We start from the raw sequence: 27,610 nt of genomic DNA on the forward strand, positions 1-27,610 counted from the left end.
CTATAAAGCAAGGATAAAGGGTCTCAAGGTAAAATTGGGGCTTTCCCTCCTACTGTTTTCAGAAGACCATGTCTTTTTCCCTGTCCCTTCCCTCAACCATTGATTCTTGGGTGATTTTCTGGCCAGCCACCCCCCCCCCCCCACACACACAATTCTAAAAGTTGAAATACCTCTCCTAAGGCGTGGATACTAGCAGTAAGAGTTTCAAAGTAAAATATGCTGTTAATGTAAGTATTTTGGGCCTACCTCTTTTCAAAGGTTTTGGACCCATCCATCACTGGAATGGGAGCCCTGACCCCATTTCTCTGAAATGGCATGTGGCTTTCAAGCGGCATTCCTGAATATGTGGTCATCAAAGAGCTATCCATTTTATCTCAAGTAGTATGTGTAGAGGGCCAGGCCTGCTGCTCAGGGCACCTGGCCCAAGTTAAGGACTTGTAAATTCCACTGCGATTGCAAGTACGCCATCCAGTGGAAGGACTCTTGCTCGGTGGAGCTGGCTTTCAAGTAAACATGCTTATGCTGTATAAAGATGGAGCAATGAAATATTACTGTAGCCATGAGGAACAAGGAGGAGTCCAGGAAGAAATAAATAAGTCTTTGCAAGCTGAAATGTAGTTAAATATGCACAATTTTGTTTATTGAAGAGATTAGGACAAAAACATTAAACCAAATACAAGACAAAGCACCAGAGGCAGTAACATCCCACCATGCACATCAACCTTTCTTCCTACAAGTTATAAAATAAACATGGGGGTGGGGGAGAAGAAATCCCTCAACACAGCACCATCTTCAGAGTGTAAAAACTTTACTCCTTTAAATTCTTAGATACCAAAATAGAACCAAGGCAGGTCAGCTGCAGTGCTTTGTCTCTTGAACCATCATCTTGAGAGTGGGAGCGAAACCTTCCTGCGGGGCAGGCAAATAGCATCCATATGTCAAATGCCACGTAGCTGTGCGTACATGCCCACATACTAGAATTAAGCACAAAATTCAAGTAACATTTACATACTACAGAGTCCACATGTACCTATCCAAAAAACAGGACCACTTCACGAAAAACGCATACAAGGCAGTAACATCAGAACAACTGAGGTACTGGAAACACAAATATTTATGCCAAGAGATTGGTTTGTTTTGTTTTGTTTCCCCCAATATCATACAGCAATATAAAAGCAGGAATAAAAATCATTTGCCAGTCTAAATCAAAATGAAAGGTCTAAGGAGGTGGTAGGGTGGGGTGTAAAATAAGAATTAAACAGTATGTCATCCGGGGACAGGAATACCTGAAGAGGAAAATAAGATGCGTGTTTACTACAGCATGTAACATGTCACCCCAAGTCAACCCGTAATTGAAGTACTGGCTTAATTCATCACAAATGTGACAGTTTCATCAATAAATAAAGTCTTGACAATACAAAAGGTGCATATTACGGTGTACTCTTTAGGAGACTGATCTGTGTCCTAGTAATGTTCAGCTTATTGATAGGTCAATGAGAAGAAAACCAAAACAGCATCCTTTTTATAAAACAAAAGCAAAGCAAGAAATCCCAAGTCATTACCCTTCCACAAAATTCGAGCAGGGGGAATGCCATTTTTTCTTTCTTCAATAATAGAGTCCCTCCTGCTATGTTCAGGGCAGAGGAGGAAAATTTAGTTCCAGAATGAGGTGTTTCCTTTGGATTACTCAAATCCTTTGGATTACTTCCCCTCCCTTACAACCCCTCCATATGTGGTCAAATTTTTGTGCAGCATGGTAAAGTGGAAGCCAGTAATTCAAACCCCTGTGAAAAAAACAAACACACCAAAAGCAAAATACAGAATTGCTCTTTTCTTTTGGAAATAAAGCAGTCCAACACACCTGGAAATCTGATTACTGCTTCCTGAAGCAAAACCATTCGACCAAAAAAACAAACCCACCCAGATTGTATCTAATTGTGTCCCTCCTGCTAACCAATCGAGTGGAGGCTTCGGCAAGGAGAAAAGGCAGCGGAAGAAGAGGTGATTTTCACAAATCCCCTCTTCCTTTTGCAGCATCTCCACCTCAGTTGCCAGACTGTTGCAAGGAGCCTCCCAACTAGGGATGTGTGCTGTTGATGCTGGGGGTCTGACTCACTGAAGCTCAACAGACTTCCTGCTCACTTCTGCTGTAATGATCAGAAGCAGGCCAAGTTTGGGGGGTTTCCACAGTCTTCCATCTCTAAAACGGACTGAGGTTTGCTTAAATACTAAGGAAATGTGCAGAAATTACACTCATCAAGTTACTTGTGCATAAATGTACACAATCTGGAAGCTGCAAATAACAGCGTTCTAGTGCAATTTGCGCAATTTGCAAATTTTCAGCTTTCAGAACTGCATGGCTTCCTATTTGTCCAAATAGCATGATTTAGGCAGAGTTCCTTTTTATCCTAAAGAAATGCAGAACTGCAGCCCATCTTAGAGATGTCAGTCCACAAGCTGGCTCAGGTTATACAACAGCACCTTGGAGCCAGGACATGTTAATAAGCCAAAGTTGTGTGTGGCAACAAGTGCAAGATTTTTCACCCTCTACTGGATTACTCACACACCCCAGCTCCCAACACTGTGGATCTTATCAACGTGGCACAGGGAACTGCACAGGAGAGAGAGAATCCACAAATATTGCATCTCTTTGCCTTTGTACTCACAGAAGACTCCACTAGAGTAAAGCTCATTCCATCAGTGGAGGGAACACAATTACCTACACCACAATGTTAGATGACAGCCCCTTCCCACTTTAAGGGAGCAGAAATTTTCAAATATCCTTTCTCCTGGCAAGAATTAAACTAGTTTATTTAGGAGAACTGAGATTCTGAAACTAGGTATCCGGAGGTATGAACGAAAACTCTGGTTAGCACCCACTTCTCTCTGCCTTCCTTTGTCCATTTTCCCACCCATCCTTCCAAAGATGGATCCCACTGCAACTATTAAACCTCAGATTTTAAACAACAGGAAACAAAAAGAATAAAATAGCTAATTGTACCTTCCCTGAATAATGGCTGAAGTTAAATATCTAACAGTGCGATGCCAAGATGCAAGTTGAGGCAAAAGTTTCTATTCACTGGGAACCATAAGTATTTGAACAAAAAGGAATCGGGAGTGGATTAGTGGCTGCACTGGAACTTGAGTGTGCAGTGTCCTTGGCTCCATAAAGACGAGAAGCTACAGTTGTCCCATGCTGCCACCTCCTCCTTTTCCTATGTCAGTCTAGCTTGAGAGCAACAATTTATACCCTCTAACCAGCCTCATGCTACATCTTCTTGTGTTAGCTCATTTCTTGGGCGTTCCTTCTCCAACCAACCCTCCTGCCCCTCCAAGTTGTCTTTTTGCTATCAAGCCAGGCTGAAACACAGAGATAATTCTGCATGATCAGAAAGGACTCCCTTCATGTTATCCTCTCTGAATCATGCCTCACCCCAACATTAGTCCTAATGCTCAGTTAAAGAATGGATCCGAGTCCTCCTCCATATTGACATCAGGCACCAGCTGATCTGTTACTTCCTTAGCACCGTATCCTGAATTAGACACATTAAAATCTGTGGAAAACCAAGGATGGTCCAGAATTTCTTGTGAAGTCAGCCGTTCTGAGGGCTCCCGGCGCAGGATGCTACGTATAAGGCATTTTGCCTTGGGGGATAAAGTCTCCGGAATGCTGAACTGCCCGCGGCGGATCTTGCTGAAGAGAGAGCTAGGCTCAATGTCATGAAAAGGATAGCGTCCAACCAGCATTGTGTAAAGCATGACTCCTAGACTCCACACATCTGCTGCCTTGCCAGAGTAGCTGCCGTTTGTGTTCAAGATCTCTGGGCTCACATAGGCTGGACACCCATGCTTATCAGAAAGGGAATCATCATCTCCTCGTAAAATGTAAGCATCTTCGAGGCTCTCCAATTTTACTCTAGTCCTATAGGGCAAGATGAGAGAGGCAACTATTAGTTTCATCAACAATAACTCCATTTCATTTTGCTGCAAGACAAAGGAAAGGCATGAACATTTGTTGGAATATGAAGACTCTATGACTTCTTAGCCATCAGTCATAAAGTGCAGAAGAGTGTAGGAAGCTTCCTCTCCTGTAAATGTTCTTATCTCAATGGCCCCTTTCGTCATATGGGAGTCATAGCTCACTCTCTCTCTCGCATGTGCACGTACACAGTTTACCAGACCAATGGGAAGGCTTTTCAAATACTTAGGCCCCAAAATCATTGTTTAAGCTACCCAATGTTTCCATTGCCAGACATGGAAGCAATTTTGAGGAACCACATCATGGTTCTTATTAAGAGGAGGAGGAGGATTCTGAATGAAGCTATACCTGTCTCAAGAAAATGTGTCATTTTACTGAATACAAATTCATTATTTTAAAAGATGCCCATGTACCCCCCCCAAGTGTTGCACAACAATAAACACAATGTCAAAAGCTACTAAAAATAAACTTACCAACCAGCACCTTCCCTAAGTAGGAAGGGGTAGGGGAATTTTTTGATTAAATCAAATCCCCAATCTTACTCAGTCCTATCTTCTTAAGGGATATAGTTTTAGACATGGATATATTTGATAACAATTAATGTAAAAAACTTAAGACACTCCCCCAGCAAAATACCCCAAAAGGATTTAAAAATCACATGAAGCAACAAAAGCAAATGCTACTCCAAAAAGAGATCAAACTCGTATCACATCTGCAGTCAAGAATGGTAGTCGAAAGAAAAGCAACCAGATAATTTCCTAGGAGGGTACACACTCCCTAACTTTGACAAGACGGAGTAGATGGGGCACGGTCTTGATGACAGCCTGTGAATGGTGCATGTTCATATAGGAAAATGGTCCTAAAAGGTGAATTATCAAACTGTTTTTTGTACCTTTGAACTACTAGGGCAAGTTGTTGCAATACCAGAGTAATCTATTCTCTGGCTGGGTTTAGACAACACAGCAAGCCATGGTGGGTTGTTTTTTTTTTTTTTTTTTTTTTTACTATTGTTGATCTGTCATTCTATCCAAACCCTTTCCTGGTATTTCACCATGGCAAGTTTGGCTTTTAGAGACCATATGAAACAATGCTTTGTTATATGGCTTCTCCATATCACCATGGCTTGTTGTACTGTCCAAACCCAGGTTCATAGTGCCCACACTTTTAGTATGGAACTACAAGAGTCTCCTGGAAAGAGCAGCCACTCTAGAAGTCTCAGCAGCTACAGAGACACTACTATGCTGCTCTGCCTAGTAACAGACAATTGTCATTTCTGAAAAACTAGGATAGCCCTACATGTGGAGCACCGGAGTAATCTAACCTTTTTATTTTCCCATAATTTTAATGTCTAATTAGTTTCATTCTGGGTTTTACTATTGAGTTTGGATGCAGTGCCTTGTTTTGTTTTATATTTTCAGGGTTTTTTTTTCTTTTTCTTGTAAAATGCTTACAATCCTGAAATGCTTGTAGTGGGCAGCCTGTAAAAGCTTTTAATTAATTAATAACCAACCAGGAGACTACCAGACCATGAACCTGCCCATGAAAGGCTACAAGTAACATGACAGCTTAAACTAATAAAAATCACTGCCTGACTCCACAACTTCCTGGACATCTACCTGTGTTACTTTCCAAGAACACACCCAAAGTTTCCAGAGGCAACAAGCTGTTTCCAAACATGCAAGACACCTAACATGATCATCTCAGCCTTCGCTGGTTTTTAACTTATTTGTTATCATCCAGTCCATCACTGATTTCAGACATTTGTTTAGAACCTCCAATTAAGTCAAATCATTATTCTACCCAGTTTGTTGAGGAGAAAAGAAAACTATCTCAAAGAGATTACTGTAGTGAGAAAAGTTACAGAAGGGTGAATCATCACAACATTCCACAAGTTTGGAATGATTTCTTTGCAAAATGCAATACATTTTTAAAAGTTTCCAAGCCATGGAGAAAACCCATAGCAATACAGATGTGTCACTTACTAGGATAAATATGTTGTTTCAAAGAGAGAAAAAAGACTTTAGGATTCCGAGGCATTCCCTTTCCACTCCAGGAAGGTACAGCTATGATCATGCTGTAAACACCTTCAGCCTTCTTGGCTTCAAGGAACACAACCAGTCTGGGCTCTCCACTCCACCACTTCTGCCGTGCATGTTGGTGATGTCTAAGTTGCTCTTGAATTAAATTTATGTCAGAATTTCAAGGAGATCCAATCAGCTGCAGACTTCCACAGGAACAGTGCAAATCCTTTTGGCTTTAAATGTTCTAACTGATGCTTATGAGATCTAGGTGTTCAGCTGTAGGTGTTCAGCCAAACATCCATGAGGGAAAAACCCACTAGAATCACATAGGCCAAAGTCTTAAGAGGCCTCTTCTTGCCAGTGACCCCCAATGACAAGCTAGACATACATCAACTCCAAGGATTCTTTTCATAGTAGTAGTATTAAAAATAGTTTTTAAAAACCCATACTGATTTTCTTTAGACCCAGGAACCCCACAGGAACACTTTTACTTCTACAAGAGCACATCAAACACAGGCATGTGTTAGAAGTCAATCAGCCTTACAAACTAAAGCAAAGACAGCGAATTCACTAGCGATCTGATGCCACCTTTTGAGGCAACTGGTCTCTGCCCTATCTTAGCAAAGCCAATGGTCATCTGGGAAGCAATGTTTCAGAAAGATTCTGGAGAGTGCTCTGTAAAGTTTTCAGAAGCCCGAAGCCAGTTTATTACTAGAATTTGTCATCTATGCCTAGCTGTATCCACAGACAACAGAAGGCTAGTTCAGTATACTACCAATGGTATGTTTGCCAGGTATTGAAGCCTAGTGAACAGATAGTCAGAAAAATCTAGTTACCCCATGTCACAGAAATGAAAACAAGAGAGGAAAAATGGCTCAGTTCTATGCACTTATCAGCTTCAATAAAAGTACTACAAGATTTATTTTGTTCTCCAGAAGACTATTCTTTAAAACACACACACACACACACACACACACACACACACACACACACAAACACACACCAAACCTTTTAACATTTCAACACATTTACTAGCAAAGGTGAAAGTCCTTTTGGCAAAGACCTTTGGATGAGGAAGTCATAAATATATAATTCACAGGAAATGGTTTCTACCTAATAAGATGGAAATTCCAGATTTTAAACAGTTATAACCGATGTCTCCCTTAGTTTATATGCAAAGTATACACACCACAGTAAATTCCCCCAACCTACCCAGCAGCAGCAATACTTGGTATCATATGCCACTAGAAGTTAACCTCCAGCTTCCAGTTTCATATATTTAGTTTGTTCCCTAGTGTCAGTCTAGAAAGAGTAAGGTTGATTTGTTACCATCCAAGCTATTTAATCACACAAATGTGGGAGAAGTCAATTCTGAGGGATGTTATCATGGGTTTCTGGCATTTATCGTAAAGATTGTAGCAAGGGCGCCAGACAAACTGCTTTCAGGAGGCTGTTCCACAGGTGGGGCGCTACTACCGAGACGGCCCCTCTTTTTATTAGCTGTCCTCCTTACTTCCCTGGAGGAAGGCTCTTTCAGAAAGGCCTCCAAAATAGATCTTAAAGGCTCAGTAGGCGCATATGAGAGCAGGTGGTCCTTCAGGTACTCTGGTCCCAAGCTGTTTAAGGCTCCATATGTCAAAACAAGCTCCTTAAATTGGGCCCAGAGCTCAACTGGTAACCAACGAAGATGATAAAGTATTGGGGTTACATGCACACATGCTTGGAGAGAGCTGAACTTGCCTATGGCCTAATTCTACTTGAAGTAGTAAACTGGTATTTGAGCAGCATCACTTCCAAATCAAGTAAAGCTGTTGTGATTGAATGATCAAAGCTGCTCCTTCCACCTGGAAAACAAATAGAGTCTATCTGGCCATCAATTAATGTACTTATTTCTACATAAAAGTGGAAAGCAGGGCCCTTTCCTATAGCCCTGTCTGACATCACCCATATGATGCTGGTCTCCTAGACTTTTGTTGGGGAGAAAACACAGGTGTGACATTGGAGGTAAGCAGATTTATTAACACCCTAGTATGTCCAAAAGGCAATAAAGCAACAGCCTGTCTTCCCTTACCTGCTAGGTTTCTGTGCAAACTATTTTGTTTTTCTTAATGGCGGAGTGTTCCCATGCAAGTGCCTTTCCTCCTTGGCAATTAATTCTTGCCAGGAGCCACAAAAATTCAGAGAATAAATTCTTAGTTACTGGTTGAAAAACCTCTGTTCCACCTAGAATATTACTGTCTCCCACCAGTGGCATGTGCACCACCAGCTGAGAACCACTGCCCTAGACTACAGTGGTTCAGAAAATGGAAGAGAAAAAGTCACCCTGCTCTCAACTCACTACATTTAGATCATGGGAAATGGCAGTTTTTCTTCTCCAAAGTGCATAAGCCTCCTCTGTGGGGCCTCTGAAGAATGTGGCTGCACCAGTCACAGCATCTACTGCTGATGCTTGTGACATCACGAGAGACTAGGGAGAAAAACCTCTCTCCTAGCCTAGTGCTGCTTTTGTGTACCCAAGAAGAAGTAAGTGGATTTCCTCCCTTGCCTCAGCTCAGATGCATATTGCTACCAACACAGGAAATCCCCACTGTCTCTTCTTCGAGTTTCGTCATGCTCATAAAACCTGACTTCTAGCAGTACTTGATGGTTTTAAAAAAAGGAAACTCGAGTAAAAGCTACTCTTGAGTGCTCTGTCACTCTGAGGGCTGGTTCTGGTTTATCCTCTGGAAACACTGCATTCAATTCAGTGTGACACTAACAGACATCCACAAGTGCAATGGACCTTATTCCTGCTGTCCTCCCCACTGCAGCCCTCCACACCACCCAACATTTACTCCAAAATGCTTCCCAGCATTCTGGGACGTGCATGGAACGTGCATGGGGAGCTATGGGGGTGGTGCTGGGGAGATCACCCTCATCCTGGCCTGCCAATGGAAACAACTCGATCTGCAGAAGGCCTCTACTGGAGTCACACCACTGTGGAAATGAAGACAATTGGGACCACATGCACCTCACATCCAAATTAAGATGTAACATACCATACGCATTATGAAACACATTTCCGTTGCTTTTCACTTCCAAAGACATGTGGAAGGTTTCAGAAATCGAGACCATCACAAGTACAGCTGGTAGTCATATGGAGTGGCACATTTAATAAGCAGTGCAATGGGAGATACAAAGTTGTGTCTACTGTAGTTCCAAATGGCAACTTCATGAACCAGGTCTAGGTGACAATGCTACATACTGTTTACACTAGGGAAAACCAACTGGTGAAGAGTAAAATGGAAGTTTCTACTGTCTGTAGCAAATGTTGATGAAAACAGTTTGCTTAGGAATCAATCTTCAGGCGAATTACCTGTGCACTCTAAAAAGGAAACAAACCACTCTCGGACTGTCACTTCAATTTGTACAAAGCTGCATTTTATTTAATCATCCAGCTTGTTACTGCCTCCACTGTCCGGTAACAGGTTTCCCAGGTCTCAAATTGAAGTCTTTCCAGCTGTAACTGGGACCTTCTGCATGGGATTGCAGAAAGCACCTTCTTTCCCCAGTACCCAAAACAAGGAGCCCATAAAATCCAAGCATATGAACTCAGCACTTGCGAAATCCTTACCGCTACACTGAGTAACACCAATTTAGCATGGTTGCCCCCCCATACACGAACAACTCTTTAGCAAAGGGACCATTTCTAAGGGTTGGATTATTTCAGCCCCCAGACCTATATACAGAAAACCGAGCATCCCCATAATAGACTATCATTGGCAACCCTCATTTAAAGGGCAGGATGCATCACACCAAACATGCACAATGGGGTTTGATATTCTATTCATCTTATAGCACCATATGGAGCTACCTTGTTGCTTAACACATTTTTACCTGGGCTACTGTCACCCAACATGAAATGCCCACTGCTGCATTCTAGGCCCCCCAAAACCATACCATGCTTTTTGTCCTAAAAAAGGGTTACCTTTCCCCAAATACCCTCCTGTGCCTCTGCATTCTTCCATTTTTGCTTTTCAGCAAAAAACCTGACACTGAAAGATACCTCCCTCTTCTCACACTGTCCATGTTATTCGACATGACATTATTACAGATTTGCTGAATCAAAGCATGTTCCTACCTTTCATTTAAGCCTCCTCCCACAAAGCATTCTGGAATCCCAATCTTGTATACATTTGATTAGTAACAATCAAGCAAAAACAAGATGCCAAACCACTTTCTACTCTAACAAAGAATCAAGGACTTGCATCCACAGGAAACACATTTTGCTTAAAACTAGGCCATGGAACAACAGCTGGCCTTTATCGTGCTTGTTCCACCATAATCTCTGACAGGATCAAGCAAACAAGCAGCAGCCATGTTTTCATCCTCCTGAATGGATTAGTCCAGAGCAAATACACAAAGGATCAACATTTGTGTAGCTTCCACACACTTCATTCATTGTAATATTATCAAACTGCTTCTGGAGAGATTCCTGAGAGTATGATCCCACCCCCTTAAAATTGGCCTGACCCTACTTGGTATAACAAACCAAAACAGTGAGAGAAGCAAACACTTTATCAGTAGCAGTTAAATAGCAGAACTCTCGGGTCTGGTTCACGTTTGCCTCTTGACCACTGACACTGGGAGAGAAGGTTCCTATGTCAAGCAGTAAGACCCCTGGCCCATTTGACTTTCTTCAAAGCCCAGCACAATAAGATCTCCTCCTCTCCTAAGCTTTCCATGCATGCAGGTAGGCCTCAAACAAGGTTAATATGATGTACTTGACAAAAAGCCCTCCCATCCAATTCTCTGTAACATACAAAGAACTTGGTGGAGGAAATCTCCTTCTCTGTGTCCCATATCCTGGGCAGGTCCAGAAGGTAGTTTATGCGAGTTAAATGTATGGCCACTCTAGCAACTGCCTTTGTGAGCTGCTGCATATATAGGGCCACAAGAAACCACCAACAATTATTACAAGAAACTAGTAACTGGCCCCTGGTGAAAAAAAATCACATTTTTCATAATCTGAACATAGTATTTTAAATGCACCCAAGCAACTAGTTGCTAGCAGGTTTTCTCCTGACTCTGGCTATGGTTGCACTGAAAGTTCTCAGATAAATACAAGCTTCCACAGATAGGCAAGATCAGCTTTATAAAATTTACTATATAATGCAAAGCTTTTTGTCAAGGCCAGTGTAATTACAGTGTATCAGTGCAGTTCAGAAATTGGAGATGGAATAGGCACTTGGAAAGACGGCATTATGCATCTATCAGATCACTGATAGAACCCTGCATTAGTCTAATGCTTAGGGGGGAAAAAGAAGAAGAAAGCTTGAATCATTGCTATTTAAAAAGGGGAAGCTATTCTGCCTATGAATACTTTCCCATTACTAGTGAATGAAACCACAGAAGTGCAATCAGAGGGCAGCAAATAGCACTCAACGGGAAATGCATGCGTCTTTGTCCCCATAGAAACTGGCAGGGAAGCCCATGAAAAACAATACTACTCTGAATTTCTTATCAATATGCCATTCATTACTTGAGTGCATTCAGACTTGGCTCTTTAGCGATGTAACAAAACCTGATCAATTAAGCCTCTTCCAGAAGGGCTTTCAATGTAAACTCCTGACTTAGCATCCGTTTCTGGTGAAACATCAGCATGTCCTGGACATTTTTTTTTCATTTTTTTCACCCCAACAGTGGTTCACATTATTCTTCCCTGAAGAATTGGAGGAATATACAGAGTTTCAGACTGAGAGGGGAATCCGATCCCTGATTGCACTTGCTGTGCGCTATATGATTCCCCTGAAGCCCCCTTGTGCTAGCGGAGCACTACAGAGGTGGCAGGGGGCAAACTGCACAAGCATCATGCTACATTTGATTTGGAAAAAGGCTACCCAAAGTTTAACTTAATCCAGTGGGGCTCTGCTAGTACTAAGAAGACAACTCGGTAATCTTGGGAGAATGATGAGAAAGGAGCAGAAAATAGTCAGAATCATATGGGCTCGTGGTTGGTCCCAGCCCAGATGATAGAGTACCGCTATGCTTTGAAACAAACATTGCAGAACTTCACACAGTCCCTTTTACGTCTGTGGGGAGTTCCACCATCACTACTGCAAGGGATGTGTTAAGATTCGCACTGCAGAGCACAGGTGAAGGAATATCCACGATGACAATGTCACATTTATATCCCACCACGACAAATGGATCCACAAATGCCCAGTATGAAGAACAAATGGTCAATGTGTTTTTCCAAGCCAAGTACCCTGACTGAGGAAATCAAGAGGCATCAGATCTCTCCACACTGCTGCAACCAGAGATGAAAGAACCAAGCAAGGTAAGATGACACCCCAGACTACTTCCTCGCATTTCCTGTACTCCTTTCTGCCAAGCCTCCAAGCATCATACTTTCAAGATTCTGGGCTATTTTAAATGGAACTTATAAGAACAAGTTTCTCGGCACCTCCACCTGCAATCTTTTGCCTCAACAAGTACCTAGGACAGCTGGTGTTTACCCTTGGCAAAAAGAAAAAAAAACAAATAAACAAAATGGGGCACTATTGTTGACATTCTTTATGATCACAGCTAATTTTGCTTCTCCTCTCCCTACAGGTACCGAATTTGTTGTGGCAACAAAAATAAGGAAAGATGGTGCCAGAACGTAAGATTCACAGCAAATGCATGCCTTAGTTGCAAGGTGCAGTGCGGACATGGAAGCGTCCCAGCAACGTGATGCTGTTTGCAAACAAGGTGTGTGCCCTGTTCCTTGCAAAATGGCAGTTTCTTTTGCCATCACCACTGCAATTTCAGCAAGAGTGGGGAGTGGCCCCCAGTGGGTTCCCAGGGGGACCCTCTAACCTACAGAAGTTATTCAGCCCTTCTCTAGACCAATTTGAAGATCAGTGAGGTAATTATTGGACTATGACAGCCTCTACCACAACTTCATGGCTCCTTTAAGTCACTGAATTCTGACCTTAGCACAGCGAATGTTATCTCCAAGGGTTCCAGCACTGCAGTACTTTCTGCAGTACTGTACTAGATGAAATTTTTTTTTTGCCAAGTACTGTATCAGTTCTCAGTATACCGTGAGTTATAATTTTTTTAAAAGCCTTGCTAACAAAGAAAAATGCACCTGACCTAGAATAGGTTAAGGAGCTGGACTGGGCAAAAATATAACCAGATGGATGGCATTTTTTATATCCAGAAGTTAATGTGGGGTTTTTTTGTGTTTTATATTTTAACTGTTGTTTTGTAAGCCGCCCTGAGGCTTCAGCAAATGGGGCAGCATAGAAATTTTTAAATAAATAAATAAGTTCTAAGATATATTTATATAAATATAAGTGAAAAGATATTATTAAAAAGCACAAGGAAGAGGAACTAAATATATACAAGAGACAGAAAATAATCCATGATTGCATGCTGGAATCTAAAAAGAAACTTGATCACTTAAAAAGTAGTGTAAACTTTAATGCCAAATGAAATTATTTAACTATTCTACTTTCTGTCATTTGATAAATGACTTTTACCGCCTGGGAGGACAAAAATCAGTCTTCCTGCAACACTGACAAATTCAAAATTAATTAGGAAAAGCATTAGTTCCTGGGATGAAATCTGATCTCTGCTTTCTCCTTCTACAGCTAAGGAGCTACTCTATTTGACCTTGCAACTTTCCTCTCCATTCTGAGTTAATAAGGTCTATTCATCTTCCCATCTATAACTGTGGCTGTCAGCATGGGGAAAGGGGTGCCACAAGAAGGCATGGAATGGCCTCAACACAGGTATTAAACTGGACAAAGTAAAGGAGCTAGAAAAGCACAGAGAGGAAAGGACAAAAGAAAAAGAAACAAGAACATTATTATAGAAGGGGAAAAATATGCATACCACTGCATTCCGCTATAAAACCATGTAATGTGGTCTTTCAGAATATGGACTATATCTGATAACCTTTAAAGTGACTCATCTTGGTTTGAAATGAAGTACACATCTCTCTCTGCTTACATTCTAGTCACGCTCCAGAATGTAACTCGCAAGCTTTTGGTTTGCCTTCCAAACAGAGGGTTTCCCTGGTGTCTGCTTCCCTGACTCAGCCGAACCCACAAACCACATCAGGGTGTTGCTGATTGTCCAAAAACCAGACTGGGGAGTGGCAGAATCAAGGCAGGTGGTGCAGCCCGTGGGGAAGGAGCAGGAGCATTCCGCTGCACTCCGGATGTTTTGGTTACATTTCCCATAAGTGCCAGCCAGCACAGGGAGGTGGGAGCTATGGTACTAAACATCTGGAGGGGACCCATGGCCTAGCGCTGATATAGGGTAACAACTGAACAGCACACCATAAGAATTAGCACCCTTTTCTCCCGCACACAGCTCCTCCTGTTTACCGAGCATTACTGTGCAGAGTCAGTTAATGGGGTGGGGGTGGTGGGGACTGCTGCTTGGATGATAAGAGTTTGCAGTGATCCTAAACTAACTGATTAGAAGAAAAATGACATGAAGAGGCAAGATACACAATGAACAGAAGCATGACGCTCAGCCTGTGTCGTTTTCAGAATGTTTGGAAGGCAGGGGAAAGAATGGGAAAAAAATCACCCGTACACTGAAAATTAGCAGGTCAGGGAGAGTGTTTCCAGCCCAGCCCCACTCCAACATTATATACGTGTGCTTCCTTTAACTTAACCAAGGAGTTTACATACAGTTCATCCCTGGAAAATGATTTCAGAACTGGTAAAACTGATGCTGTTAAGAAAAGCTTGAGGAGCTCTGCTCCTGTGCTGGGAGGCTCATATAGTTAAACGTATTTCCTCTAACACAGAGGCACCCAATTGCAGCCGTTCAAATGTTCTGGCCTACAACCCCCATCAGCCCCAGACAGCATATCAAGAGTGAGGGGTGATGGGAGTTGTAAGGCAAAACATCAGAAGGGCCACATGTTTTAACAGATGCTCCCATTATACATGATCTCAGTACGTAAGAATTTGGCATGTTTGTTCAGTCCTGTGTAGCAGCAGCACCTAAATGATGAGCATTTACTGCTTAGAGGCTGACACCTAAGGTGTCGTCTTTGTTATCTAGTGCACAGAAGACTATTTTTCTGAGATGAGGTTCATGTCACATAACTAACTCCCTGGATGGTCTCTGGTAAGGAACAACCAGGCTCAGTTTTACTACAGAAACAGACACAGTGGCAGCCTACCTCACAAGGTTGCCGAGAAGATCAAATGTAAGAACTGCAAAGGAATTTGTGATTGAAAATGGCTGCAGAAATTAAATTTATTAATTAATCATTACTTTCCTTGCTGGTTCCCAAGTAGTAGATTTGCCATAGCAGTAAACAAGTTGGGTTTTATCCAGCTATCACACTTTAATGAATTATGTGAGCTGCCTAGGGAGATCATTTTGGCCATTATAGGCAGCATATAAATTTGTGCCCTTCATGTATTTATTTATCCACCATCCCATGTATGTTTAGCCAGAACAAACACCCGACAACTCTCAGCATTTCCTAGGCAGAATGCTAGCAGCTGTAGGACTTTCGTCTAGCTAAATATGCTTAGCATTGCTCCTTAACAATCTTACCCTTAGGATGCCTCCTAATAGCCCTATGGGGACTACCATAACTCCTAGAAGGCTGGCTCCTTTTCTTGATCTTTCCCAAAGCACTGTTAAAACTCGCTAATGATAGATCATTGTAAATCAACTAACTGCAATTAAGTGTGATAGCTGGATAAAACCCAACTTGTTCACTGCTACAACAAATCTACTACCTGGGAATCAGCAAGGAAAGTAATATGGCTTGCACTTCCAGTCACAGTTTTGTGGACCAGATTTCCTTTCACTGCATTAAAAAAAAAAACCTTCTAGAATCATCTTAAAACTATCCAAGCAACTTTAGGAAGATATGTAGTGCAATATAGAAATGCAGCAGGCTGAATTTGTCCCTTCAATTAAGGATTAATCCCAATTCAAATCCCACCACAATGAAGACAGTATATGGTTCCTTTCTGTCAAAGGATGCTTTTCATGAACAGCCAGGTTGTATCTGTATAGGAAAGAACTCTATGCACATGGCTTATCGATTTTATTGTTTTTAATTTATTGCATTTTAATCCATCTTTTTCCTGCAAGTAATCAAGGCAGCTTACATCATTTTATCTCTTTTTATCCTTATAACAACCCTGTACGGTAGGCTAGGCTGAAAGGCAGTAACTGGAACAAAGTCACTCAGAGACAAGGCCAAGTGAGCACTAGAGGCCAAGTCAGATCTCCCAGGTCTCCAGTCCAACACTCTAACCACTACACTTCACTGGCTATCACTGATTTCTCCCATCTAGAACCTGCCATGAGAAAGCATCTCATTTGCTACTGTGGTGATGTGCCCAATGGTCAGCTTAGACCTAAAAACTCAAGTTGTCACAGTTTTTGAATCTAATACAAATCTCATTCCATTTGGAACCATATACTTAAGACAGTATTGTACTGATGTTTTATTCGTACAAACATAATAAGCTATACTCATTCTGAATGCCTGCCTAGAGACAGATTTCTTATACAGATGAATTATTAGTTAACAACCTTAGAGCCAGCCTAAAATGACTGTAATAAATAAATAGCCAGAGTGCAAAACAAAAAGTCCTTAAATTACAGTATTTTCAAATAATAAAAAGCCTTTTTAACAAGACTGATTAACAAGCATGAACTTTAAGCATCAAATATTATGACAGCTAATATTTGAATATAATTGATGACTTAAAATACTCTTCAAACATTAATTTGCTGGCAGGAAAAATACTTGCAACAGGAATAAAGCTATTATTCAAAACAAGCTCAAGATAGTGTTTTTAATTCTAAAGTCTATTAAATGAGCTTTTATAAAATTAAAAGAGTTTCAAGACCAACAGCTTGACCATGTCCGCTATCAGCAGACCTTAAAATCAAATGGGAGCAAACCTTTGTGCTTTGGCATTGGCATAAAACTTAGCTTCTGCCTTGAGCTGGCAGAAATGCAACACAGCTTTGATATTTCATCTACGCAAGGGACCTAGGTGCCACAGTTGCAAAAACAAGTATAAAGCAATAAAATAGGATAAGATTTATGTACCTCCCTTCAGGAAAGTTTCCAGTGCAGCTTACAAAAAGAACCCAAGATGAAATATACCAAACAACAGCATAAATAAAGCGGCAGCTAGGCCTGATTTCGCCACACACCAATTCAGCCAGTGGCCTCTAAGCTCCCACTCAGGTGTTATTGTTGTACACCACTCTGAGAACGTTTTTTTGCAGAATGAACGCTATATAAGAGTTTTATATAAATTACAGAAAAGTCTGTTCTTGCACCAGCACTACCTTGCAGATACAGCTGGTTGCATAACATGGTCCTCAAGCACTAACAATCAGAACCATACACCAGTGCAGGGAGAGACCACAAACACACTGCAGGACAGGACTGAGTCTTGCTTCTGCACCAGCATCTGTCATGACAGCAAATATCACATAGAGCTGCAGTATCAGAACTGAGCATGCACACCAAGATTAACAGCATGTGAGAAGACAACACTCTGCTCCTAAGCCACAGATTGGAATTAGGGAGAATCAATATAGGCAAAGTATGGACAACAGGAAACAAAGTGCACACAAAAGCAGTTAAGAACGGAAGAGAAATTAGTAAAATGAAAGGAAGAGAAATTAGTAAAATGAAATAATATCAGTCACAGGCTCTTACACAAACACACCTGCACACAGAGAGTTCAAAGGAGTGAAACAGGCATGCTTAACTTCTTCCTATGTATTTCACTTCAGGCCTTTGGATAACAACACCTACCAGAAACCCCAGCTTAGCTGTTGTAACATGGTGTGAAAGAAAAGGAAAAACCACTGCCCAATGACATGTGAAGTCCAGGAATACAAATCATCACCAGAACTAATTTATCAGCCTTGGATGAGACCTACTGCCCAACACACAAATACAGAACATGCCCCATCTTAAGTCCTAAGGAAATGGTTCTTAATCTAAAAACAACTTTAAAACCTTTTGAGCAGAACCAGCTTCTTCCATGAAACAAGCATTTTCAGGTATGTTCAAAGCTCAGGAAAGGAGCTAGTCTGTAGCAGCTCACACATCAGAAATGTAACGTGAGAAGGGGAATGGACTTATTAAATGCACAGCTTCACTTTCCATTGCCACCATGGATTTCACTCTTCCACATCCATACTTCCAGCCAGGCACTTGGGATTTTCAAAATATTTGGGGAATATTAAGGAAAAAAACAGTAATGGCAGCAGTAGCAGCAACACCCAGACAAACGCCTTGTCTTTGCTTAAAAGGTTCATAACAGACTCATCTCTGAAGATGAAGAGAGGAACAGAATTCCTTAAACTCCCTTGTTAGAAAGTCATCAAAAATGGCAGGATTTGCCGTGAGGCATCCCAACTGTCTGTGGTGCAACTTGAGGCCTAGTAGAGCCCAATCCAATTAGGCCTACACTGCTCCACTCCATTCTTCCTCCACTTCCTCTGAAGACCATGCAGACTTCATGACTTCAACATCAAGTCAGCCATTTTTTGTCCTCCTGTCTGCACTGCTACTCCCACTTTTTTGTAGCATCTCACCTAATGAAGAAATCTTGGTGTCTGATGGCAATTTTGTGCCTACTGGGTCAGATTTAATAAAGGTACTGCCTGACTTTGTCATTTGGAAATATTCTTCAAGACGACACACCTTGCTTTGTCTTATATAAAAAAGAGGGAGAGAGAAAACCTCTCCCAGGTGTTCTTCCTCATACATCGCCCTGACAGGTTTTAAACTGCATGGGGAGTGATTTGCAGCAGGCTCCCCACTGCTGAAGTTCAGCTCCAATGTGGGGAAGGACAGCAGAAGTGGCAAAGGTGCAAGACAATGGAAGCACAGCCCTGTTCTCCCCTTCTCACACAATGGGGAGTGCATGTAGCTTTAGTGACTGAATAAAGGGAAAGCTTAAGATAGATACAGCATTTGCCGAGAAGGAAAACAGCTCCCCCTTCGAGCAACTAAATATTTCCTCTGAACTGTCTGTTTTCAGGTTATGCAAACTAATTATTGGGATGGAAGAAATGCATGGAATAACCCATAGCATTTGAAATGGCCTTGCTGAAACCATAATAAGGAAAGAAAAGTAATGAAACTACTTGCTGATTTGTTTTGTGCTTGTTTTACATCCTTTGCAAGTCACCTTAAAAAGTAAACAATATTTTGCTTCTAGTCCAGTTCTTCTATTAGTAAGGTACATATCCCACATAATGCAATTACCCTAGAAAATGAATAAATCGAGGAAAGGAATCCCAAGACTTAAAGGTAATCTGATTAATAAATGCTAATCGTACTTGTTTGCTTTCTTGCACATGAGGAAGAAATGCTAACAATAGTCAAAATGCTCCTGGGCCCTATTCTGCAGTTCTGAGTATCTTAGGTTTCCAACTGGTGTTTTGATGGAATATCGCAAAAACAAGCCACATCCTTCCATTCCACAGCCTCCTGTAGCTCCTCTACCTACACAGTTATTATTAGCAGCACTTAAGAATGCAGCTTAACATGTGGCAACTCATTACATTAAAGAATTACAAGAGGTCCTTTCAAAACAAGCTTAATGCTGTGCAAACTTATGTGCGTGTGTTTCTGTAGAACCCCTAAATATTAGGCTTTTGCTCCAGAACTGAAGCATTTAAACAAACAAAGTTCAAATATTAGAATAAAACAATAAATCAGATCAATTATGCAAGAGTCATGTGGAACCCTAAGGACTAACAGATTTATTATGGCAAGATAACATTTCATACTTTCTACTTCACCTGGAAAGTAGAAAGTAGCTACCAAAGTTTAACCAGAATAAACTTGCTCATCTTCAAGATGCCACAACATTCTTGCTTTTGTTGTTGTTGTTGCAAATGACTCATTGCAGCAACCCCTAAGGAAATTAAAAGCCCTACATTTAATGACTACAAACAGCAGCCAGAACTTCAAACATTTAATACCCAGGGAAAGGCTTGGTACATACAAATATTGTATTGGATTCAAAGAAAAATAAGAAAGATGTTTCTTGAGATCAGCTTGCCTTATTAAGATGGCTCAGACATCATGACCTAGACTATTAAGACTCTTCCCCTAGAGCCAACTTACAGGGAGGGGTGCCAAAGCTCAAAATGTCCATGTGTACAAAGAGCTAGCTGAATAGACAGGAGCAACATGAACTTCATTTTGGAAGGAAAAGCTGCTCTAGACAAACCTGTGCAAATGCTATTGGATGAGGAAGCTTTTTCAAGGTGGAATACATAGGTCTGGTCCCCCAAACAGGCACAATCCATAACCAGATCTGCTGAGTTTGAGGTAGGTGGTTCCTTTTCTCTTACTCAAGTCATAAGATGGGCTATCCTCTTTCTTTCACTGACCTTCATTAAATAACAGAAGTGCCTCTATTTCCCTACAGTGGTGGAATGAAATGACTGTACATCAGAAAAAATAACCCACTCAAAATTGCAATCCCAGCATATTTAACGGTGAGGGAAAGGGCTGGGAGAACAACAGAAATTCCTCACCGTTCTTCATCCTTGAAGATGAATTTCCGCAGCTTGAGATCCCGCAGTACCAGTCCGCCGTCGTGGCAGTGTGCTACAGCAGATGCTATCTGATGGAAGAGTTTGGCTGCCTCTTCCTCCTTCAGCTTCTTGCAGGTACGAACAAAGGAATGCATGTCCCCATAGCTCCTCTCAAAGAACACATAAGCTTTTGTCTCCCCAAGAATGATTTCAGTGATTTGGTTGATGTTGTCGTGAGGAGGCAGACAAAAACACGGTGCAAGCAATTCCTGGTAGCAGCCAATATCAAACACCTAGAAGTATGATTGGCAAGAAGAGAAAGGGTTAGAGAAAGAAACACGATGTAGCAGATGTGCTATTTATGAATGAATGAAGCTCAACAGCCCTTATATTTAAGTAAACCGAGTCATGTGCAGTCCACAAGGGCTTCCTTTCCTACCATCACACACCCCAGCCAAAGGCTGTGCAGGTTGGGGCAGGGAAAGACATGGACTGATTCCCTGCTTCATTACAGGATATGCATAAAGGGTTTTAAAACAACAGCTCTGGACAAGCAAAAAGTGTTAAAATCACGATAGCTGAACATGTAATTAAGCTCTGATTTTGAACTTTGATGGCCCATGTTTTCACACTGAAAGGAAGTGTCAGGCCTTGGGCGTTTCTCCTCTCCCTTCCAAATGAAACTCCAGTATGGGTTTTGAAAAGAAAGCAGAGTAAGGATATTTCTTTAAAAGGACACTACCATCTTATAAACATACTGCTGGCAAAACACATGTTCACTATCTCATTCAGTGCTGCTGGTTAATCATTTCTACATCCTGCCTTCTTTTGTTCTCTGACACTGGAAAAACAAACAAATAAATAAGGAAGCCAATTTTACTTTCAAATTGTCAGGCAAATGAATCTAAGCCCCCACTGGTCAGCAACTGATCTATTTGCTCTGTCTACTGACACACTGATGCAGCAGCCAAGACAAGGGCTAAAGGGCTCCCGAGTCCCTTCCTGCTTAGTCAGTTTCTATTATGCAGAAACAAAAGGAAACGATTCTGTCCAGCCACTTTTCAAGGCAGCCCTCCCCAACCTGATGCCCTCCAAGTGGGCTACATTCAACCCCAGAATGCCTCACTCTTGCCTGCCTAAGGCTGATGGGAGCTGAGGTTCAAAACATCAGGAAGCTGAGGAAGGCTGCTCTAAGGAAAAGCTTCTTCTGCCCCCTCACCCACTTTGTGGGAATACCACCGAAGACTGACTGGCAAGAGTCTCCTCTTTATGCACCACCGCTGTTCCGTCCTGCTTCCTGTGTCATTTCTAGCACATGAGGGTTCACAGATGAGGATAAAAAGGACAGTCTGCCAGTGCCTCTCATAAAAAGGGGAAACAGGGCAAAAGACCCTTGGCACAGGTCTCCAAGCAAGGCAGGAAGAGAGGAGGTGCCTATAACCTCTTGTATAGGGGAAACAAGAGTTCATAACAGATGCTCTTTGGTCTAGGCCAATGTTGTTGGACAGGTGAGAAGTAGCTGTGGGGCTGGACTGAGCCCTCCACTCCCAGGCTGCAATTTGTCTAAGAAAATGGTGTGACTCTTGCATGTAATTACTTTGCTCAGAGTTTAAACTGAGTGCCCTTTTGAACAGCTAAATGCCTCTTTAACAGCAGGCACATCACCTGTGTTCTTGTGAATGAAGAGTAAGAAACCATAAAGCATGCTGGGAAACTCCCAATATAAAAATGTTACACTAATCCAGTGATTATGAATGAATCAGTGCTCGAGACAGTTAGAAGACACACAGATTCAAGGCAACAGGAAGACTTCATTGAGAAGAATGGATGCACTGCAGTAAGAAGACATAACCAATACACATCAAACATTTTCACTATTGGCAAATTCTATGCCCTTCTGATGCCTTTGTCCCTCAATAATGAAGGCCAGAAAGTTACCAAACCAGACTGATTCTGTTGCTGCAGCCTATGTTGCACAATTCAAGGATAAATGTGGCGTATCACTTGCTTTGCTAGAGCTTAACAATATTGCGTTAATTGGTATGGTCCTTAACATATGCAAAACCTACTTGAGAGACATTACCTGTAACCATCTTCTGAGACAGGATAGCACTTGCCTTGAAGACATACAGCCTGATTCTATGAATATGTATTTGGGAGGAAACGCCACCTAATTCAATGGGTCTTGCTCCTAGCTAAATATGGCAGCCTTCATCCTTAAGTCAGCTAAATGTCACTGTAGCAAGCATTACTAGGCAGTTGTGCAAACTTTAGTATTCCATGAAAAGCTTCACCATTGCACTTTTCCCACTGCCCCTCAAGACTGTGGAAAAGTGTGTGAAAACCCTGGAATTTTTACTCAGCTATACTAACAGGCCAGCTGCCCTTTCTGAAAAGAACACTGCAGGTATTTTGCCACTGCACAAAAGCTACTCCAGGGGCAACTCACCTTCTTCTAGCTGAACACATCAATTATTGTGTCAGAAGATGTGGGGAGGAATCTCACCCTCCTTGCGCCTGGTAAGCTTGAGGGTCATTATCTTCCAAGTACTTCAAACTGAGTATACCTTACACCAGCAACATTTTCTTTAAACATCCATTTCTGCTGCCACATCCCCAATCTCTCAAAGGCTTATTTCTATTCAATTAGAACACAGAATCACAAGGGAAGACTTTAACAGCTAGGCCAATTTAGGTATTTCCAGCAATGGAAACACGAATCACCAAGGTTCTAAACAAATGTAAGGCATACTAAGAGATGCCCATCCAATTAAAGGTACACTGGTAACAAGTCCATTTATAATAAGGCAAGGCATAGCAGAAATTTATATTACAACTATACTGCAAGGATAGTATTTAATTTATATGGGAAGAACTAAGGGAAATTGTTGGAAGGCACACAATAATTATTACAAATTTACAAGTGAAGGAATTCCCATATTTTTTAGGATGGTGTTCAGTTTGACACCAGCTAAATGTAAAAAGATCTTACTACTACTGAAGTACTGAAAAATGCAATTTCACAGAAATAGATGGAGATATTCACTCACATTGGAGCTAAAGTTTTGTTACATGGTGTATTCCCTAAGTAATACAAATACGATTGCAAGAGTAGGTGAAGTGAAGGGTATCTGGGGCTTCTGGACAATTTCTAGCAGAAAAGTAGCAAGGCAAGACTTTTCTCTTTCATGTGTAAATATATCATTCCTTGGCCTTCAACTGTTCTTCCGCAGCAGGAGGCTAAGAATATTTTGATTTGGACAAACTAATCCATGCATTTCAAATAATGCCCACTGTTAGCCCCATTTCCGGCACCTTGCAGTGGAAGTCCGGCAAGGTCAGACTCTTTCTTTGACATAATCAGGCATAAACCATGGAAAACTAAATCTTCATTAAGAGCTAGGGTTCATGACTCATTTATATTGCCCCTGCAAAGCAAGCCTTTTACGAGTAACTAGGGAGTGTAATTTAATTTTCCCACCGCATATGAATCTAAATAAAAACATCCACTAGTCAACAGGCCTGTGCAAGAGTGTCAATGTACCTACTGTTAATTTCAAGCATGCCAATTCAACCCCAGGGTTGAGGATTGATTATTTCTTTTTAAAGCCCATAATTGCACGTTTTGGAACAATTCTAGTATTTAAAAGGTGGAGGGTGTCTAGGCATTTTCTCCCCATCATTATCCAGGAGTACAGCCCAGAAGGATAGAGCCTAAGTCTGACGCACCAGGAACACCGAAAAGAGTAACCACAGCAGTTTAGGAACAAAGGAAGTAGTATCGCCTCTGACTGAATGGGAGCAGCTTCCACTGATAGGCAAGCATGTGGGCTTCCCTTCCTCATACAGTTCACCTTCAAGCAATAGCTGAAGAGACTAGAGAATGGGTAGCAAGCAATCTACTGAGTGTCTGCTCATTTTTGTATGCCCTAACAAACACGTAAAAATGTGATTATGCAAAGATTTAAAGTTGTGGCCGGAACATGAGGGAATGGTGTTTGCAAACAATCCATCAGTGCTCGGCAAGTGAATTTTTTAACATCAGCTATGCAGCCCAATCCCACGCATGTTGTCTTGGAAGCAAGTCCTGCTCTGTTCAATGGGGTTTGCTCCCAAGTGTGTGTGTCTAGGGTTACAGCTTTCAACAGACAAAGCTACCAGCCTGCATTTGTCAGTTAGCAGACAATGAATGCAACCCCACAAAACCCCAAGCAAGGAACTGAAGCATTTTGAAAGAACAGTTTAAAATTACCAAGGGATTCCTATTATGAAAACCAAAAAATTGGAAAGCAGGGTGTGCAGAGAAATCAGATTACAGACATGCTGCGATCTAGTTTTTAAACACAAGTCCCCCCCACTCCTGGAGTTCCCCTCCCCCCAGTTTTGGCTTTAGGCCACCGTTATAACGTGGCCATTGTCTGGAAAGTTGCTGAGAGCCGTTTAATTACGCGAGGCTTTTGTTTTGTTTAATTACATTCCGAAATGCCTAAATCAATGCCCGCCCTCACCCCATGAGTATCTTCTAAAAATAAACTCGCTAGACAGAGAAAGGCTCAAGTGTGTGCGAGAGGAAGGAAAGTTGTTACCTTGCAAACCAGCTCCTCCTCGCTGTGCAGATGTACGGCTCGAAAAATGTGATCTCCTTCCAGAGGCTCCAACAGTAAGTATTTCCCGATGCAAGAAACGCAATGCGACAAGTTCGGAGTCTCTGGCGGGCTCGGCGAGCCTAGGTTGGGGCTGAAACTCTGGCAGGACTCGGTGGGTCTTATTGACGAGAGCTCCTCAAAATCCTGGGTTTTATTCCGAGGTCTTCCATAGCGTGCTATTGTGATGGGGGTTGACCTTTGTATGTTCATGGGGATGGAGAGAACAAACCCTCCGAGCAACCCCCCCCAATTCACTCACTCACACAAACACACACCCTTTGGGGTGATCCGAAGATCAGTCGCTTGCCACAGGTCCGTGGCAATAATGCCTTTGTGCTGTCGTTGAAAGGGTGTTTGTAGGACAGGTTGATGTGGGATTCTAGTCCAAGGTATATAGACGAGCAAAGTGGGAGTTGGATTGGAGGGGGGCGAGCAATCAATCGGAAGGGTCCTTCCCGACGCGCTCCCGGCACGTTCGATGCGAATCCGGGGCGGGGGGGAGTCTCTCGCGCAGGAGCAGCGAAGTAGCGCGGACCGGGATCAGACAAAAACGTGCACGATCGCAAAACGTGGCCTCGCAGGAAACACTACTGTACTATTCTTTTTTCTCTTCTTTTCAAGAGGAGCAATAAATAATTAAAACGAAAAGTCTGGAAGGAAAATAGATGGGCTAGCAGTATTTGCTTTCCCGATCACTCCCTGCGAAATCTTCACACGAAGGAAAAGAATTCGTTGAGGCAACAAGCTGCAGCAGACGACTGGATTCTCCTTTCCTCGCTTTTTCAGTAAAAGAGGGGGGCAAGAATGTTCCTTTTTACCTACGTTTTAACTGTAGATGGCGTCTGAACCTTCTTCCTGATAGCAAGGGCTATCCAGAAATGCAACAAAAAATAACGAGGGAGCATTTAACTTCAGAGGGTCAGCAAGAAGCTCCGCCGACAAAAAGAAAGGGGGGAAATGAAAACAAAAAGGGGCGGCGGGCAGAATGCACACTATTTGGTCATAGATTTATCTTTTGCACCTTTTCTGCCAGCTGGAAGATGTTCTTAAAAATGAAAGGCACCGTCACCGCCGGGAAAAGCGAGAGGGGCACAAAGATCCACGAGCTGCAACACTGGTTTTTATGTGCGCGATGCTTTCCTTTGATCAGACCAAAAAAAAAAAAAAAGTGCAACCAAGGACACGAAGCGATCGATGCTCTTCAGCTTTCCATCGCGCGGGGTGGCTGGCCGCCCTCCGTTCGTCGACTTTCACCAGATCTTTGGCGTGCAATGCACATGCGAACAAAAATAAACCATGAAGGACTCCCCGGACCAAAACAAAACGAAACAAAACCGCGGCAAGAAGGAAGCCCCTCTCGACAGTTTCCTTTGTGTGCGTGCGTGCGTGTGTCCCCCACACCTCCCACAGACTGAGTCCTGAGATGCGAAGAAGCCGAAGGCAGCCAGAATATTTTAAATATGTATAATACTATATATAGTATTATCTGAATTATTCCAGGCGTCGATCTTTATTCCTAGAGGTAGAAGGAGAGGGGGAGGAAAGGGATGGCCGAGCCAGTCCCTTTCAGCAAGACATCATCTCTCCAGCATGTATAAATAGCTACTTACGTGGCTGGGATTCTCGCTCTTGCTGCGTCTCACTACTCAGTGGCAGCGGCGGCGGCGGCGGCGGCACATTGACACCGAGCCGGAGTGCAAAAGGCTGACTGACTAAGTGCCCCGTCCTCGCCGACTGGCTCGAGAGGAAAAGGCCCGCCCCGGGCTCAGCCGCCTCCTCATTGAGCCAAGAGCGCATCCATCACGCGAGCAACCTGCCAATCCTCTCTCTCCCTTCCAGCCTCCCCCCTCGGTCTTTTTTCTCTCCTCTCCCTCAATGAGTCTGTGGCGGGGTAAACAAGGTAAAATATCCTTCCGCCGCGCAAGCTGCGCAAAATGTGAGCGGCTTCTCGTGTTCGCCGCTGCCGGTTCCAGGGACAGGAGCGGCGCTGCCGTGATCTGAGGCCGCTTCCGCTTGGCCAGGGCTCTTTGTGGGACGGGGCTGAGCATCTGTGCATATCCGCGTGTTTGCCCGCTTTATGAATTGAGAAGCTTTAGTAAACATTCCTTTTAATTTGCTGAGTAAGCGTAGCAATAGCATACTGAAAAGCGTGTGCTTCTTTTCGCCTTTACAAACGATGGGGCCTCCTCCCGGTCAAAATGAAAAAGTTTTTCCCGAGGTAACCGGCAATATATATATATATATCTTTCCTTTTTTAAAAGTTTCACTAAAATAGAGCTGCCGACTTCGGCGAGGAGGGGGCAGAAGTCTGCGATTATGAGGAGAGGAAGTTCATCAGGTGAAGCATCTTCCCTGCCGCACCCCCCCCCCCCCGGGCCGCCAGTAGTGACACTCATGCTCTGCTTGTGGGATTCTGCAGG

At 42.5% G+C, this 27,610-nt stretch overlaps 1 protein-coding gene across 2 annotated transcripts; it reads right to left on the minus strand.

Annotated features, from left to right (window-relative positions):
- Positions 1–613: 613 nt before the first annotated feature.
- TRIB2 (tribbles pseudokinase 2) lies at positions 614–26,955 on the minus strand. Of its 2 annotated transcripts, none has more exons than XM_044417932.1 (3): positions 26,801–26,955; positions 20,545–20,837; positions 614–3,922 (listed from the first exon to the last, which is right to left on the minus strand). In XM_044417932.1, exons 2-3 carry the CDS (start codon positions 20,697–20,699, stop codon positions 3,454–3,456), a joined length of 624 nt encoding a protein of 207 aa, XP_044273867.1. In that variant the 5' UTR covers positions 20,700–20,837; positions 26,801–26,955; the 3' UTR covers positions 614–3,453. The 2 variants fall into 2 exon arrangements, with proteins under 2 accessions (XP_044273867.1, XP_044273857.1); XM_044417922.1 differs by having other exon boundaries at positions 25,131–26,955.
- Between the last annotated feature and the right edge of the window lie 655 nt (positions 26,956–27,610).

The sequence above is a fragment of the Varanus komodoensis genome, unplaced genomic scaffold, assembly GCF_004798865.1.
Source record: "Varanus komodoensis strain SLA01 unplaced genomic scaffold, ASM479886v1 scaffold10, whole genome shotgun sequence".
Taxonomy (NCBI): Eukaryota; Metazoa; Chordata; class Lepidosauria; order Squamata; family Varanidae; genus Varanus; species Varanus komodoensis.

Excerpts from the sequence above, each read along its gene's own strand:
- TRIB2 (XM_044417922.1), bottom strand. The coding sequence starts at position 25,400 with ATGAACATACAAAGGTCAACCCCCATCACAATAGCACGCTATGGAAGA. Across the intron at positions 20,838-25,130 it reads AGGAGGAGCTGGTTTGCAAG|GTGTTTGATATTGGCTGCTA; the intron begins GTAACAACTTTC and ends TCATACTTCTAG. Across the intron at positions 3,923-20,544 it reads ATCTTCAAGGATGAAGAACG|GACTAGAGTAAAATTGGAGA; the intron begins GTGAGGAATTTC and ends CTTGCCCTATAG.